Source organism: Cetorhinus maximus, chromosome 1 (genome assembly GCF_964194155.1).
Source record: "Cetorhinus maximus chromosome 1, sCetMax3.hap1.1, whole genome shotgun sequence".
Taxonomy (NCBI): Eukaryota; Metazoa; Chordata; class Chondrichthyes; order Lamniformes; family Cetorhinidae; genus Cetorhinus; species Cetorhinus maximus.
The window spans coordinates 216,311,705-216,325,802 of NC_135879.1; the positions used below are offsets into that span (position 1 = coordinate 216,311,705).

Below are 14,098 nucleotides of genomic sequence, written 5' to 3' on the forward strand. Positions count from 1 at the left end.
ACAGGAGCAAGGATGTCTTACTGCAGCTGTACAGGGCCTTGGTGAGACCACATCTGGAGTAGTGTGTGCAGTTTTGGTCTCCTTACCTGAGAAAGGATATACTTGCCATAGAGGGAATGCAGCAAAATTTCACCAGATTGATTCCTGGGATGGCAGTATTGTCGTATGAGGAAAGATTGGGCTGACTAGACTGAGGTTTAGAAGAATGAGAGGGGATCTCATTGAAATGTATAAAACTCTGACGGGGCTGGGCAGACTGGATGCAGGGATGATATTTCCTCTGGCTGGGGGGGCGTCTAGAACAAGGGATCACAGTCTTAGGATATGGGGTAGACCATTTAGGACTGAGATGAGGAGAAACTTCTTCACTAAGAGGGTGGTGAACCTGTGGAATTCTCTACCACAGAGACTGTGGAGGCCAAATCACTGAATATATTTAAGAAGGAAATGGATAGATTTCTATACTCTAAAGACATCAAGGAGTATGGGGAGAGAGCGGGAGTATGGTGTTGAGACAGAGGATCAGCCATGATCATATTGAATGGCGGAGCAGGCTCAAAGGGCTCAATGACCTATTCCTGCTCCTATTTTCTATGTTTCTACTGAGATAACTAGAACTAAACAGAATTAATCAGGGAGGGAGACCAACAGATGACATATATCCAGAGAAAGCAAAAGTTTAATATATCCAGAGAAAGCAAAAGTTTAATGCCCAATTATTGAACTTAATCAATTACAGCATTCTATCCTAGTGTTGTTATTCACCAAGTATGTCCCTTCACTGGGTATCTTCCGATGGATTTGGATTATGTTGGGGTACTTTCTTGAGTACCAGCATCTCTTCCTGTTACCTCACCTGAGTGGTCATTTATGCGCAAGTAGCGAATGTTGTGCTATGGAGGCATCAACAGCCACTCTTAATCCTGTCCTTACTGGACACACCCAAATACTCTCCAGCAAGGATGGAAATCGAGGAGTGGTTTATTTTTCCCATCGCTATTTCAGGAGCAGGGAAGAACAGCTGCAACACCCTGTCTCAGGTCAGTTAACTCAACAGGGACCAGGTTTTTGGCTGAGGAGCTGGGACTCGAGAAGCAGGTTCATTTCCAGCGATCTCCCTCCCCTGACAGGAAGCGGGCGAAGTTTCTCCATTTTGATGGAGGCGAGAGGTTAATTGGTGAAGGGTCAGGAGTGGCCCCTGGAATTAGTTTCCAGGGGACAGGAATGGAGGCGGGACACCAGGGAAGTGGCCACATTCCAGCTGGACTTGGCTGCCATCTGTGCATGGGTTTAAAAAAATTAAAGCACCTGCATCTTCAGGTTGACCAGAACAGATGAAGAGCAGGAACCCGGGACAGGCTAGTGTTGTCAAAATTTCTTCGCTGTGGAATAGATTTTCTTCCAAACTTCCACTCTTTTTTCAATCCAATGAAACTTTTCCCACACCACTGACCCTATTCCTGACAGCCTGGAGCTTTTCAAGCTTCACACCCTTCCCACAATAGCCGTCTGATCCTGCGGGAATTTCCAGACCCGTAGCTACTTAACTGTCCAAACGCGCCCGGTTAATGGTGTGGACGAGTTCACTTTCCCGCCCTCCCTCCAGCTCTCTCCCCCCCGCCCTGGAGAAAATCGGCAGGGTAGGGCGTGGTCGCCGGGCGTCGTGACAGCTGTTTTTTTGGTCGCCCTCCTTCATGTCGACCTGATTTGCCGCATGAAAAACCTGTCCCCGGGAATTGAACCCCTGACATTGCTGGTTTGTTCACCATGTGGCGCACTTACTCATTCAAACAAGAAAGAAGAAACTTGTAAGTTATGCTGCTCGACTGATTTTTAAAAAATTACTTTTACTTCAGAAATGATGCAGTGCACCATAAGCCGGCCCCATGCCAGTGCGCGGGGGTGGGGGGGGGAGAGGATTAGCTGTTGGGCTGGGGAGGTAATCGTATTTTCAATAGAAGGCCAAACTGACCTAGCTGCCTAATATTTGGTGAAAGGATTGAGAACCAGAGGACGCAAGACTCAAAGTAATTGGCAAAAGAAACAAAAGCGATTTGAGAGAAGCAAAAAAACACCACTCGCTGCATGAAAAGGTTAGGGTTTGGGATGCGCTGCCTGAGAGTGTGGTGGAGGCAGGTTCAATCAAAGCATTCAAAAAGGGAATGAGACCGTTATCTGAAAAGAAGAATGTGCAGCGTTATGGGGGGGAAAGGCAGGAGAATGGCACAAAGTGACACTAAGTGAGACTAAATGACTGAGCTAAGTGACACCAAGCTCATTCGGAGCGCCGGTGCTGAAACGATGGGCTGCAAGACCTCCTTCTGCACTGTAACAAATTCTGTGATTTCCACACAAATCCAGACAGGAAGAAAGAGCTTTTATTTATATGCAACACTTTTCTTAACCTTATGATGTCCCAAAGGACTCCTCAGCCAATCAATAATTTCTGAAGCGCCTGCCAATTTGGGCACAACAAGGTCCCCCAAGCAGCAATAAATAAACGATCGGTTCATCTGCTTCGGCGCTGTTGATTCAGCAAGAAATGTTGGCCAGGAAAGCAATGCAACGTCAGCGCTCTTCCTTGAATGGTGCCATGGGATCTTTCACCTTCACTAGAACAGGCCTCAGATTAACATCTCAGGTGCTTCAGTGCTGTTCTGGAATATCAACTGAGATTATGTGCCCAAGTCTCCGCAGTGGGGTTTGAGCCCATGGTCTTAGTGCAAACCGTCTCAGTGAGTTGAGTTCATTCACCAAAAGTGTTAATGGGTACAGTATCTGAAGTATGTTGAGTATTTTTATTTATAATTTACACTGCAGTTTTTTTGTGAGCATGTAAGTTAGTTACCCTTTAAGAGAAATGTCTGGTGATTGCAAAACAGTGAAGCTCTGTGTGCTGCACACCTAAACAGTTACTGCATTTAGGTGTAGGTTCACAAATCAGTTAAATCTAGCTCTAGCAAGTTTCCCATGTCTTGCTTCCAAACCAATTCAACATGAATTGGGGTTTTCAGTGAAGAAAGTCATTTAGGTCATGTTTTTATAGAATCGAACCTCTATGGAATCTCACATTCACAGATTCAGTCTCAGGTCTAGGCTGGGTTAGCTGATCTGCAGAATTAGCTTCAGTGTTGGGGAAGGGGGAAATTGGTAAGGGTATTGCGAATCTGACTGGAGATATATGAGTATGGATGCTGGGTGAGGGTAGGATCAAGCTCAGCTGTGATTCCCCCATCTTCAGTTTGATCGCAAAAGCCCACACATGGGCGACGGACACTTGGGCAAGTGCTGCCTGCGGTCTTGTACGATTGGCTGTGGGGGCACCTCCTCCTCTGCCTCATCGTCCAAAGGTCTCACCCAGTCTAATTTCACTATTCACCATATCGAGCAAATGGAATGTAAGACACACTGGCAGCTGAACATAGCAAATCAAATTCCACATTTTATAATATCCGATTCCGCCATTTATACGGCGTTCTGTTTGTACTGGCTCAGTGGCTATAAACCACATTGTGTTTGAATCGGATGGGATTCTGGCTGTTGTACAGGTACTTCAGGAGATGAGAATTCCATAATTCTGTCCACTTTTTCCGTGAATTTAAAAAAAAATTTCGTGGGTGCATTTATTGCCCATCCCTAATTGCCCTTGGTCAGAGGGCATTTAAGAGTCAACCAGATTGCTGTGGGTCTGGAGTCATGTGTCAGAAGATTTCCTTCCCAGATGGGTTTTCACAACAATCGACAATGGTTTCATGGTCACCACTGGACTCTTGAATTCAAATTCCACCATCTGCTGTGGCAGGATTTGAATCCCGGTCCCCAGAGCATTACCCTGGGTCGCTGGATCACCAGTTCAGTGACAATACCACTACGTCATCGCCTCCCCATTGTGTGGATGTGTGAATGAGTGGCCTTGCTCAACAGTAATCATTTATTTTCATTTTATCTTGGTTGGGTTTGCACAAAATGAACGTGGTTAGGAGCAACGATGGGAGAAAATTCCCAAAGGTAAAGGCCAGGGTCTGGGAGGGAAAATGAAAAGCCTTTGCTGGTGAATGGAGTGTCACTATGGGTTAGACACTGGCCTTTTCCTTCTAGGATTTTGGTCCCAATCAAACTCAACAAGAAAGTCTCCTCTGTTAAAGGTCTTGGATGAAATGAGCTTGGGCAGTTTCAATCCAAAACCATCCTAAATTCGACTCTAATTCCCCATCTGACTGTCAGCCATGGCACTGAGTCAGAGCTCTGTGAGCTCAAAACATACTCCAAAGATCTAAGCACATAATCTAGGATGACTCTTCATTTCATGGTTCTGAGGGAATGCTATACTGTCAGAGGTGCCATCCTTTGGATAAGACATCTGCCCTTTCGGGTGGATGTAAGGGATCCCTTAGCACTATTTTGAAAAAGATCAAGGGGTCTCGCCAATACTTATGCCTCAGCAAACTGGCTGCCACGCTTCATACATTACAACAATTGCTGCACTTGCAGATTGCATGATTGGTTGTCAGCACGTTAATGCCAAGCAGCCAGTCCTGAAAGGGTTTGGGCCCTGCTATGCATTTTCCGTTTTGTATTTCCTTTTTCCAGTTTGTTTTCTTTTCCTTGCGAGTGTTTAATGAGGTAGTAGCTGTAGTAAACACTTGCTCAAAGCCAGGTTCATTCTGTAATTCATCAATGTTTTAGAATGTGTCAGTAATGGGGAGATGTTTGTCCTGAGGATCCAAAATGCAGGTCATCAAAAAGATCCTCCAGAGAAATTATGTAGGGTATTTAGGGCTTTTAGGCCACACTTTTAAATTAGCCACAATTGTGCCTTGTATTTGATTCTCAATGTCAACTAAAAACAGCTTTCATTTATACAGTGCCTTTCATGTAGTAAAACATTCTTTGGTGCATCATGGAAGCGTTGATATAAAGCCACATAAGGAGATATTAGAACAGAAGATAAGCTCGGTGAAAGGGTTAGGTTTTAAGAAGCATCTTAAAGGAGGAGAGAGAAATAAAGAGGTGGGGAGGTTAAGGGAAGGAGATCCAGAGCTTAGGGCCAAGGTAGCTGAAGGTGCAGCCACCAATGGTAGAGCAATGGATAGATGTTCAAGAGGCCAGAATTGGAGGAGTGTCTTCCTGTCTTCACGCATGAACCTAGACGTTTAAGGGTGGGACAGTTGCTTGAACATACTGAGTAACGCAGCTGAAGTGGATTCTGTCCTCTCCCAACAACAGCACACAAGTACTTTCCAGTCATCAGGAACACAAAGCTGGCTGATTTTCCCTTTCTAGCCAAGGAGCACTGAAGCTAATGAAAGCATCCAATCATGGTTTAAACTCAGCTAACTCAGCACAGACTGGGAACGAATCTAGGATCTTTGGCTCCTAATAGCTCAGCAGCAAACAACGATGTGCATTTACTCAAGAAGCTAACAATGATGAGGAAAGAACTTGGAATGTAAATAGCACATTTCACAACCTCTGGATGTCCCCAAGCTCTTCACAGTCAATGAAGCATTTTTGAAATGTAGATGGCACCTCCACCAGGGCAGCACTCCCTGATACTGCATTGGATCAACTGCAAAAGTCCCTGCAGTGAAGCCAAAACCCAAACCTTATATCATAGAGGTGAGAGTGCTACCACTCAGACAAGGCTGACATGTAATGAATGATACTTTCTGCTGTCAAATTAGTATAATTTCTTTGTTACTATCAGAGACATCATTAGTCAGTACAGATCTTGATGTGGTCACTCATGATAAGGCAAATAAATTTGCCAACCTTTTGCATTAATGAACTTTAATTGTATTTGCCTAACAGGTGCACACTTTAATGGAGCAGAACATGGGTGAAAATTCTTTCACACAGAGAGCTCTCTTTCATCCGTCACTTGATCAACTCCAGAACTACCTCCCAGCAATGTGCACATTGTTTCAATTGAAAGCAGCTGCTTGAATCACTTAGCAAGTTCAAGTGCAGAAATCGTAGCCCAGCCCGGTTACCGTATTGTCCCTTGTTTGAAGAACAGTGTTGCTTTAAATCTGGTGATTGTGGGAATGGATCACATTGGCTGCACATCTAGTGAAGGGACTATAGGTCTGGAAATTTGGGAAGGAGGGTCACAGGTCTGGCAGGAGGGGGCAGCAGGTCTGTGAAGATGGAGGCAAGTCTGGGGAGGAAGGTCTGGGAAAGGGAGGTGGTCTGGAAAGGTAGCAGATCTGGAAGGAGACAACTTACATGTGATCCATAGTTAATTTCACACACAAAAGCTAAATTACTTCAGCAAACTTCCAAACAAAGGATTAATCTGAATATGTGAAATGCTGCCAGCCCAGCTGGTTTCAATATCCACATACTAGAGTCGATAAACTTGCAATCAGTCATCAACAAGGGCAATTAGGGGTGGGCAATAAATGCTGGCCTAGCCAGCGACGCCCACTTCCGTGAACAAATAAAAAACCGAGACAAGTGGAAACATGGGGCTCCTCAATATACATGGCCATAAATCGGGGGTTAAAACACTTACTTAAATCGCCACCCTTTGCAGGAAACAGAATTTCCTCGGAGCTTCATTGTAAGACTCAATTAAAAGGGCCATTCCATTCCATTAGGGGAGGTGAGGGGTTATGGCAAGATCTGGAATATTTAAAGCTGTTACCGATAAGAGATTGAGTGCAGAATAAAACAGCAGGTAGCAATTTTGGCAGAATCTCAATAAATTGAATTTTTGAAGAGTCACAAGTACCAGATAATGACAGACAAGGAAGGCCATTCATAGCCCCACCATCCATGGCCATAAATAAAGTCCACCCACTACAGCATCCAAATAATTGTTAAATTAATCCAGGATTTTCACCTTCACTTAACCAGTTGGAGGTCCATTCAGATTCATTGAGATCGTTGTGTGTGCGTGTATGTGAAAAAACCTTTTGGAGTCATCCTAAATTTACCATTTACTGCTTTGAACCTATATTTCTTTGCCTTCATTTTACAGTTTAGTCACAAAGTAATATCCCATTAACTATCTTACGCCCATGTATGTTACCTCTCAAATATCTCCTTTCCTAGGTGAAAGGGCTAAGTTTTTCTAACCTTTACTCATTTCTCAAACCTTTGACATTAGGGATCAAAGCTCTTCTTTCTAAGCCTTCAGTGCCTGAATGCCTCCCTTATGTCTCAGTGACCATGGCAAACTCACAGTTTGTTATCAGTTGAAGAAGGCTATTTGTTTACGATAAGAATTTGCATGCTGCAAATTCCTAAAGATATCCCTTTAAGCCTAACTAGGCCTACAAAGATTCTTTATAATTAAACATTGCTGAGCTATCCAGTCTATTAATGTCCGTCTGTGCTGACATAGCCCATCTCAGCCGAGGTGGCAGTAAGGGCCTCATCATTTCTGGGTTAGTGCAGGCAAATTGGGCTAAGGTTTCTGCTCCTGATTGTTATCCAATGGCCCCAGCTGGAAATTAATGCATGCAAATATTGACCGAGGGCAGGTTTGGCTTTGCTTGTGATCCCTCAGCTTCATTAATAGGACGGATAATGTTGCTTTAGTCTGCCGACTCACAAATGGAAGTTGCCTTGTGAGTGAAGTGAAGAAAGGCAATGGGTGTCTGTAGGACCATTTTTAAAAGTAAAGGCTCAAAGGGGAAAGAATGAGGTAAAAATAGGAGGAAAAAAAAGAAATAGGGCGGAATTTTAAGGCCCCATCGTGGCGGGGGTGGCGCCGTAAAATGCAGCAAGCCATTCAAAAGTTCATTGATTTCGGCAGGACCATAAAATTCTGCCCATAATCTTTTTGTGCGCATATACTTTTTATGGGTCAACACTGGAAGCAACATTGTGCAAACACATTCTGATGTACTTATTGTTTCTATAGCTAAAGATCACACCATATACTGACAAATCAAAAATTACCATTTATTATTTCAAAATTCGCTCCAACTTGGTCAAAACCTACGTTTGTGTCCTACAAGCCCCAGAGGCTTATACTTCTTTATGATATAACATCCAGAACCCTCTGAGTTACCACTGCAGCCTCCTGCCTCAGCTAGTACCCTTTGATTCTGTCCGATGACATCCTCCTACCCTTCACTCCATCATTTGGAATGTAGCCTTCAATCCTTTTGGCTCTACTCTCCAGAACTTCCCACGTAAGTGCCTTAAATACTCACCTTAAGTCGATTCCTTGACCACCTCCTGCCCAGTCTTTTGGTCATCTTCCTAAATCGTCTGCTGCTGCCCAGCATCGTTCTCCACTTGGAGAAACTTCATGGCCTGAATTTTCAGGGTTAGCGGGGCTGGGCCCTGGGGGGCACATCCCTGCCAACTCCAGCAGGCCTGATGCCATTTCGTTCTCTAACGAATGTTGATTGGCATAAAGCGGGGCTTCTGTCCGTCACCGGGAGGATGCCCCGCCTTGGAAAGCTGCCGGCCGATCGGATTGGCCGGCGGCTCTCCAGTCCCGTCAGGAACAGCGCTGCAATGGCCGCAAGAGGTGTCGCGGGGAGCTGCCTGGAAGTAAGCGCCGGGAGGCGGAGGAGAGGTAAGTGGCAGGGGTCCCAGGGCAGGGAGGGTAGGGGAGGCCAGGGGTCACAAGGAAGGCGACCGGAGTCCTGGGGGATAGGCTGGGCTGGGTGGGAGGGGGGATGGGGGAGGGTGGGGGGGTGGGGGGTTGAGGTCTGGAGGTCACCAGGCCTTAAGGGGAGTATGCCCCGGGTCAGAAATGGGCTTCTGATGGAGGCGCCCCGCCCCTCCCCTTGCCCCGCCTGTCCTTCTCATCCAAGATCGAACTCTGTTTGTTTTTGGGTTTGTCTCCCTGATCTGTCATCTGACCGCTAGCCTAAAAATTGAGGCTGGGCAGGAAACAGCCATTAAGTAACGACTTAAGGGCCTTAACTGGGACAAGTGGGGGCGGAGGGGGGTTTCTGTCCAAGGCGCTGTCCGCCCCAGCGTAAAATTGCAACCAGGTTGGCGTGGGCCGGATCATGGAGGGAATCCCGTCCATGCAATTTCATGCTCCCTCCACCTTAGAACCTGCTGGGGGGAGTGGGCGGGAGGGTAAAATTGCGGCCAATGTTTATTGTCATCAAAGGGATTATTCAAAATGCAACCTTTTGTTGTTGTTGATTCATAAGGGGCCATTTTCAGCTTTGCCACCTGGCCAGTAACCTGCCAGAGGGGATCACTCGCACTCTATAGAACCCACTAGATTTACATTGTGTTGATTTCAACAGATTGAAAATCAGCTGGCGTGGGTGATCTATTCTGTCAGGTTTCCGCCCATTCGACCAAGTTGAAAATTATCCCCACTAGAGCCAAGCACTGTTACAATAGCACTTAACATTTCAAGAGCCCATCCTCCATGAGAGAGTTATTAAAGCTGAGGAGGTTACTGTATAAATCTTATGGTTTTAGACTGTAGAGTAATAATAGAATTCACACAGACCATTTGCTTTTTTGAAAAAAAAGTCCTAAGCAAGCTATTGCTTGTTGCACTTTGTTTCCCAGACAGACCATTTATAAAATGATACAGCACAGGAGGAGGCCATTTGGCCCATCATGTCTGTGCCAGCGCTTCTAAAGAGCTATCTGATTAGTGTTACTCCCCTGCTCTTTCCCCATAGTCCTGCAATTCTTTTATTTTCAAGTATTTATTCAACTCCCCTTTGAAAGTTGCCATTGAAACTGCTTCCAGCACCTTTTCAGGCAAACATTTGCTTAGTTTATATTTAAAAAAATCTCACAGTCATCTGAATGATAAACACATTTGGGGTACATGTTCCTAAATGCTGCAGCTTAAGAGTTGAAGTGCTCCGATTCTTGCTTCTTTCCATAAGAATAGTGCACTTAATGGTATTATAATTTCTCCTTAACTATTTCCAGGTATAAAATATCTTTTAAAAAACAAATTGAATGCACCTGATTGCAAAGTAAGGTTTTAAATTGGCAATTAAATGCATTAACAAATATAGAAAAGAGTTGTAGTACATGGTGGACCCAGTACTGCTCTCTGCAGCTTCTGGAGAGTATTCATTTTGCAGGTACATTTCCTACAATCTGAAGAGAGACTTTATTATAAAAGTACAGCTCTGGTTGTAAAGTACTCTGGGGTGCCCTGAGGCCATGAAAGGTGCTGTATAAATGCAAGTTCTTTCCAATTGAGCTAACCAGATGGTGGAACAGGTTCGAGGGCTTTTCCGATGTTCTTCATTTTCTTTACCAGTATCAACTGGATCGAGAGAACAAATTCAAATTTTGAAGAATGGAATTGCCACAGTGGGGCACTTCGGGACTGATGTATGTTGTTGTTCTAAATGGTTGTTCGCTTGCAGATTTGGTATTCTTGTGAATCTGTCCTGATGAGTTTAAGACGAAAAGCTTCGACAGCAAGTCTTCTCTTTCAGCAATACTCAAGTTCTGTACTACCAGAAATGATTAATGTATGTGTTGGGACAGAGCAGGAGCTTTAGTGTAGATTACAAAAGTAGGGAGGTCATGTTGGAGTTGTATAGAACATTGGTGAGGCTACAGCTGGAGTACTGTGTGCAGTTCTGGCCGCCACATTATAGGAAGGATGTGATTGCACTGGTGGGGGTGCAAAGGAGATTCACCAGGATGTTGCCTGGGATGAAACATTTAAGTTATGAAGAGAGGTTGGATAGACTTGGGTTGTTTTCGCTGGAGCAGAGAAGACTGAGGGGCGACCTGATCGAGGTGTACAAGATTATGAGGGGCATGGACAGGGTGGATAGGGAACAGCTGTTCCCCTTAGTTGAAGGGTCAGTCACAAGGGGACATAAGTTCAAGGTGAGGGGCAGGAGGTTTAGGGGGGATGTGAGGAAAAACATTTTTACCCAGAGGGTGGTGATGGTCTGGAATGCACTGCCTGGGAGGGTGGTGGAGGCGGGTTGCCTCACATCCTTTTAAAAAGTACCTGGATGAGCACTTGGCACGTCATAACATTCAAGGCTATGGGCCAAGTGCTGGTAAATGGGATTAGGTAGGTAGGTCAGGTGTTTCTCATGTGTCGGTGCAGACACGATGGGCCAAAGGGACTCTTCTGCACTGTGTGATTCTGTGATTCTATCCATGCTATTCCTGATGTGGGAACATGCAGCTCTGACACTTGTGAACACCTGTTGTGGGCAAGAAAATTGCTTCCGCCAGAGAGACATCTTTTACCCTACTGAATACAAATATTCACCCCCTTGCTTCCAAAGATGGCCTGTCCTGATGACTCAGCTAGCTCAGGCAAATAAACCATGAAGGGCCCAGGTTTGTTTCCTTGGCTTGACTGGAGATGGTGCAATTACAAACAAACTCAGTTAAGGAGGGGAACATTGTATTCATTTCTGATAGCTATTCCAGCAAGCCTTGAGTAGCTATTTTTAAAAATCATTTTTGGGTTGTGAGCATCACTGGCAAGGCCAGCATTTATTGGTCAACCCTAATTGCCCTTGAGAAGGTGGTGGTGAGCTGCAGTCCATGTGTTGTAGTACACTCAGAGTGCTTGAAACAATCCACTCATTTGCTTGGCCATTTCAGAGGGCAGTTAACAGTCAGTACATTGCTGTGGGCCTGGAGTCACATGTAGGCCAGACCAAGTAAGGATAGCAGATTTCTTTCCCTAATGAAAGACATTAATGAACCAGACTGGCTTTTAGGACAATCTGGTAATTTCATGATCAATTATTGAGACTAGCTTTTTAATTTATTAATTAATAGAATTTAAATTTCCCTAGCTGGATTTGTCTCCAGGACATTAGTCCAGGTCCCTGGGTTACTAGTCCAGTAACATTACCACTCTGCCGCCCTTCATCTGAGCCAAATACACCATGGTGAGTGCAATGTGTAGGGTCTAGGTGGGGTCAGGATCCATTTCCATTTCCTAACCCTTTGTGGTTGATTCACCAACCAGCACTCAGGAATAATGGCCATTTGGATGAGAAACTGAGGGATGAAAGGTGCCAGTGGAATTCTATATTTGCAAGGAGGGAGAAGGGAAAAATACTGGCGCAGAAAAAAATGTTTGTTTCTTTAGTAAATTATTATTCAGTACTTTTCAAAGCAAGCAGCTTTTACAAATGAATGTTAAGACATAGCAATAAGCTCTTCTCAGCATGAACCTGTTGCAGTATTTCCCTGCCTTCAGTGTCTATTCTTGACAGTTCTTATTGTCAATTAGATAAACAGCTTCCAAGGTATTCAATTACAAAATATTATGGCCTTTTAATGATTTCTTCATGTTTGCCTGACAACATCTGATGTAAAGCTGCAATGGACACCTCCCCAGGGCGCGAGTGCTTACTACTTAGGCTCACGCACTCTTACAATTTACCTGAGGGCAGTAACCAAGGCCTAACTAATGTTGAGAGATAGAGGCACCCTTGAGATACATTCTCACTTTTCATCCCTCTGTAAAAATTTTATTGTCGTTTTGCACTTTACATTTGGGGGGGTAAGGAGCATTTGAAACTTTGCTTTTCTTTTTTTAGGTCATAACATTCAAGGCTATGGGCCAAGTGCTGGTAAATGGGATTAGGTAGGTAGGTCAGGTGTTTCTCACGTGTCGGTGCAGACTCGATGGGCCGAAGGGCCTCTTCTGCACTGTGTGATTCTGTCTTAAAGGGTATTTGAAATTAGCTGAATGAAACTGATTGAGGCTCCACCATTTGAATGTTATGCTAATGTTTCAATAATAAATACTTGAAAGTGGAGCCTTTACACCTCGATTCACTTCAAGTCTGAAACTTTGTCTGTACTTTGCAGGTGTAATGACATCAGCATGATAAACATTACAGGTAAGTAATCCTGAGAGATGTAGGTTTCATTTCCAAAGAAGAGAAGGCCGCATTAAACTTCTTTTTTTCAAGTTTCTCTCTAGGTAGTTACTGCAGTCTGGTTCCAGGCGTGTCAGGAGCACTGCTATCTCGCCCAAGTAGTAATTTTTCCAAGTCCGACACTGTTGTCATCTGATATTTGCACACATTTTGTTCCTTTATTCATTCTTGTGACATGGACGTCATTGGTATTTATTGCCCAGCCCATGAGTGCCCTGTTAGGCCACTTTAGAGGTCATTTAAGAGTAAATTGTCACATATGGGCCAGACATGCTTAAGGGTGGCAGATTTCCTTTCCCAAAGGACATTAGTGAAACAGCTGGGGTTTTAATGACAACCTAACCATTCATGTGTCAGTTTCCAGATTCTCAAACTGCTGTGGAACTCATAGTCTCTAGATTATTAGTCCAAGAATACTAGACCCGTAACATAACCACTACACCACCGTACTCTGTCGCTTTCTTTATTTTTCTCAACCCAGAGGTAGTATGGGGCTAACTGTAGCCTCCAATGGGCTTTGCAGAGGTCAGCTAACACAGTAACTAATCAGAGACCTACTGGTCTCTATTTCTCAGTACTCCAAATGATAATGTATTTAGCACATACACAGCTGTGATTGGTCAGCACTCACCTGCGACTTTTATTGTGAAGTTGCTCAGAATCTCACTGGTGCCCCAGAGTTTGCAGGAGTAAACCCCAGAGTCATCGTATGAAACGTTGATAATTTTCAGCACTTTCTGTCCTACTTGTGTTCTGTTGCTAGGCAGAATTCTAAGTCCATCTTTTAACCACACCATAGCCAGCGAGGAACCTTGAGAATTGCAAGACAGATCCAGTGTGTCCCCATTGCTGAGAATGAACTCCTCTAGAATGGTACGCTGGCTTCCCAAAGACTCTGTGCCTGGGGAGAAAGTGACACAGTTTTAACAGCTGGCACATTGAAATGTTTAACTTGCCCATTTTTTCTGTTTTTAATTCCCCCCCCACAACATCCATCCTGTCCTCAACCAAAAGCCTTCAGTGTCTCCACAAATGTCGTTCCTGGGTCAACTGTCAGAGACCTCATTTCACACCATTTCCCACCTTTGCTGCAAGGTGACCTGACTGATACATTACCCCGCCAGGAGATACTAAGGCTGGGACACAAGGCGAGACTGTAATTGGACGTTGGGTGCTAAACCTCTTGTGTTGTGAGATCCCAGTGCAGGAATCCATGCCAGGTTTTCACCCCACACTGGTACCCCTTACCCTGTGTGGGTTTT

The 14,098-nt window shown here is 44.6% G+C and overlaps 1 protein-coding gene across 6 annotated transcripts in view; it reads right to left on the bottom strand.

The window, feature by feature from the left end:
- Positions 1 to 14,098, bottom strand: part of fgfr3 (fibroblast growth factor receptor 3) — a 167,732-nt gene that overhangs the window by 60,739 nt on the left and 92,895 nt on the right. For all 6 annotated transcript variants that reach the window (XM_078553126.1, XM_078553118.1, XM_078553134.1 and 3 more), the window contains exon 3: positions 13,468 to 13,737. In XM_078553126.1, coding sequence (XP_078409252.1) covers positions 13,468 to 13,737 — 270 coding nt within the window. The remainder of the gene's footprint in view (positions 1 to 13,467; positions 13,738 to 14,098) is intronic.